The 3,788-nt window shown below is 60.8% G+C and overlaps 1 protein-coding gene across 1 annotated transcript in view; it reads right to left on the reverse strand.

Moving 5' to 3' along the window:
• The window catches only part of NDUFS2 (NADH dehydrogenase (ubiquinone) Fe-S protein 2, 49kDa (NADH-coenzyme Q reductase)), a 3,806-nt gene extending 179 nt beyond the window's left edge, over nt 1-3,627 (reverse strand). The window contains exons 1-8 of the mRNA XM_009702261.1: nt 3,423-3,627; nt 2,328-2,448; nt 2,024-2,136; nt 1,839-1,913; nt 1,601-1,678; nt 1,287-1,372; nt 783-902; nt 499-628 (exon numbers count right to left, since the gene is read on the reverse strand). Coding sequence (XP_009700563.1) covers nt 499-628; nt 783-902; nt 1,287-1,372; nt 1,601-1,678; nt 1,839-1,913; nt 2,024-2,136; nt 2,328-2,448; nt 3,423-3,521 — 822 coding nt within the window. The 5' untranslated portion in view covers nt 3,522-3,627. The remainder of the gene's footprint in view (nt 1-498; nt 629-782; nt 903-1,286; nt 1,373-1,600; nt 1,679-1,838; nt 1,914-2,023; nt 2,137-2,327; nt 2,449-3,422) is intronic.
• Nucleotides 3,628-3,788: the final 161 nt, after the last annotated feature.

A 3,788-nucleotide genomic window follows, 5' to 3' on the forward strand; every position in this document is an offset into this window, starting at 1 on the left:
CGTCCCGGGGAGCACGCGGCCAGGCACCGGCAGAAAACGCTGCCCGTCTCCTGCCTGCGCCTCGGCAGCCGGCAACAGGGAGCAAAGCACGGGAATTGGGGCAGTGGCCACATTCACAGGGCCACTGGCCACAAGGAGCATGTGGGATGACGAGGCAGGGCAGCTGCCAGGTCTCCTCCATGCCAGCCTCTGCTCTGCTAGCCCCTGCCTTCACCAGGGTGGTTTTTTGGCCCTCCCACGGCACGGGGCCGGACCACTGCAGGGCTTAGGAGCGGCTTCAGCAGGCAGAAAACTTCCTCCAGCCCACGTCTGCTGCCAGACCTGGGCAGCACACAGGAGGCCAGGCAGTCCCCAGCCTGGCCGGGGACGGATGCGGTGGCAGATAACATCGGCAAAACCCTCAGCACAAGCATCTCACACGCCAAACCGCGTTTCCTGCTCGCCAGCGCCAATGTGCAGCTGGTGGTGAGGCCCAGTGGGGGAAGGCAACGTGTTTACCTTCATCTCTGCCCGCTTCGGAGGGGAGATTTTTGCATCGTCTACTTTGATCTCCCCCTCAGGCATCTTGTTGAGGCACTGAAGGATGATACGGAGGGACTGTCGCATCTCTTCCACGCGGCACAGGTACCTGTGGGACACCCACACCGCTCAGGACCCGTGCCCTGCATAGTGGCCGCCCCACCGGGCACACACGGCCTCTCCGCAGGCCCACGGAGAAGGTTTGACCCTGCCGAGGTCTCCCACGGCGCCTTGGCACATGGCAGAACCAGGGTGCGACGTACCTGTCGTAGCAGTCGCCCCGGGAGCCGATGGGGACATCGAACTCCACCTGGTCGTAGACGTCGTAGGGCTGGGTCTTGCGCAGATCCCAGTGGATCCCCGAGCCCCGTAGCATCACCCCACTGGGTGGAGGAAGGTGGGTGAGCAGCCTGCCCAAAGCGGGGGCCCCAGCCCCACACCAGCTCTGGGCCCTCCCCATGCCCCAAAGCGGACCCCGACACAGGGGAAAGCAGCCACACGTCCCCCGCCTGAGCAGCGGCCATGGGAGGACGGCTTGAGGACATCAGGCAGGTAAAGCCAGGCAGGACACTGCATCACAGCTCCTGCCAAGCTGCAGCCGCCGGGCAGCTCTGCCCTGACAATCACCGGTGTTCTCGATCCCCAAGATAGCTCTGATCAGCCCTAGGGACTCCCGCCATCAGGTCCAAGACCTTTGGGGACGACACAGCTGAGCGGTGGCAGGAGGCTGAGGCCCCCCCAGCGTCCCCACGAGCCACTAGACACACCTGAACCCGTAGTTGAGAGCCTCCTCTGCTGTTATCACCCCGATGTCGACCGTGCGGTTCCTCCAGATGCGGTTGTTTGTGAGCATCTGCAGGCAGCAGGGCCGTTAGTCACCTGTCCCTGGCAGCAGCTGCCTCTCCCCAACTTCACACCCTCTTTCCTGACCCATGTCACCTTGTCACTGCTGCCACGGGAGGAATAACCCCACACTGGCCATGCGTGGGGACAGGTATCGGGAGACCCCAGCCCTCAGGGTGCTGAGAAATGGGGACCGTCCCTGTCTCCCAGGTTTTGAGCAGCTCCCATCCCACCTCACCTCCTCCACCTCATCTATCCGCATGGAGAAATTCTTCACGAACTCATAGATGTCGTCCATCAGCCCCAGGGGCAGGTCCTGCACAGGAGGAGAGGGAGATCAGCCCATGCATGACCGGTGGCACCAAGGACACAGGCAGGGAGGCACCATCACCCACGCAGGGACATGTGGACACCCTGCACATCCCCGTCAGACCAGAGGGGCTCTGCAGGGAGCCAGGGCATGGCACGGACATTACCTGGTGCACCCCACCGGGGCGGATGTAGGCAGCGTGCATCCGCGCCCCCGAGACCCGCTCGTAGAACTCAAACATCTGTGGGGACAGAGGAGATCCTGCTGCATCCCAGCATGGCACCACGGGCAGCACTGAGCCCCAAATCCACCGCCCTGCCGATCCCCTGGTACGGTCACGCTGCTCTTTACCTTCTCTCTCTCCTCAAACATCCAGAAGAAAGGGGTCATGGCTCCGATGTCCAGCGCGTGCGTGGTCACAGCCATGATGTGGTTGAGCAGCCGCGTTATCTCTGCGAAGAGGACTGGGGGCAGAGGGGGTGCAGGGGTTGAGCACCTCTGGCCTCCTGCCCCCCCGGGGAGAGGGAACGGGGGCTGAGCCCCCAGAAAGCCAAGAGCTATGAGCTCTCAGCATGGCAGGCAGGAGCGCCTGCCTCCGGGACGGAAGCTGGAGCCCCCGCAGAAATGGTACAAGGACGCGTGGGGCTGCCCTCACCTCGGATCCACTGAGCCCGCAGAGGGGGGCGGATGTTGAGCAGCTTCTCCACGGCCAGGGAATAGGCCTGCTCATTGCACATCATGGAGACGTAGTCGAGACGGTCAAAGTAGGGCAGCGCCTGCCGAAAGAAACGGCCTTGAGCAGTGGCTGCTGGCACCCACAGCCAGGTAGCGAAGACTCAGGACTGCCAGGAGCACTCAGAGGCTTCACCACAACCGGGAAGCACCGGGATGCAGCCCCCAGACACAGCATCCTCCCAGCTCAGGCAGCATCGAATGCGACAGCAGCTGTGAATGCAGCCCAGAAGCTCCGGCCCCAGCCTCGAGTGAACACACGGACATCCCCACTTTAGGATAAAGCATGAACGAAGACAGACAACGTCCCTTGGACAGAGCTTGGACAGAGTTTTCCAGCTCACAGACACTGCGAGGGCCCTAATCCTGCACTGTCGGCACATGCCAACTGAGGAGCGTCTCTGCTGCACAGCTGAGTGCAGCTGTCACAGTGCTGCCCTGAGCCACAGCGGGAGCCAAGGCAGAGCTCCCCTCCGGCCCTGGGCTGTTTCAAGCTCCATTTCTCCCACTGGCGGAAAAGTTTAACACCATTGGGACAATAAATCATCAGGGGTTGTTTATAAACACTGCTGCAAACCCTGACAGTCAAATAAATCCCCCCCCCAATGCACTGAGGAGACTGCTGATCACAGAATCGATTTGGTTGGAAGAGACCTCTGGGATCATCGAGTCCAACCTTTGCCCTAACATCACGATATCAGTTAGATCATGGCACTAAGTGTCCCGTCCACTGTTTTCTTAAACACCTCCAGGGATGGTGACTCCACCACCTCCCTGGACAGCCTATTCCAATGCCTAATAATCCTTTGTGTGAAGAAATGCCTCGTCATTTCTAGTCTGAACTTCCCCTGGCACAGTTTCAGGCTATGATATATCCAATCAGATAGCTGCAAACAGACGGACATCAACAGCCTCTCAGCTCCTAGTTTCCTCACCCCAAAAGGACACCCCTTGCTCTCCCCACAAACAGACACCAGCCCCCAGGATGGGGAAGTGCTGGGAGCCAGCTGTGCCTTACCTGGAGGTATGTCTTGTACTCAATAAGCTTCTCAGTGCCCCGATGCAAGAGGCCAATGTGGGGGTCACACTTCTTCACTGTCTCCCCACTCAGCTCCATGACTAGCCGCAGGACCCCATGGGCAGCCGGGTGCTGAGGCCCAAAGTTTATGGTCAAACTGGAGACCTTCTTCTGAGCCAGAGGGTCCTTGTCTGCTCAAGGGAGGAAAGTGGAGAGTCGGGCAGGGAGGAACGTCCACTCCCAGAAGCGCTGCTGCCCCCGAGCGCCCTCGGCCTTTCCCGGCAGCACGGACACGCAGAGTGGATGCTGGACAGATGTCCAAGCCAAGCTCAACACTTGGCTGGACATCAGGAACGCAGCGTCCCC

Source organism: Cariama cristata, unplaced genomic scaffold (genome assembly GCF_000690535.1).
Source record: "Cariama cristata isolate BGI_N322 unplaced genomic scaffold, ASM69053v1 scaffold38076, whole genome shotgun sequence".
NCBI classification, from domain to species: Eukaryota; Metazoa; Chordata; class Aves; order Cariamiformes; family Cariamidae; genus Cariama; species Cariama cristata.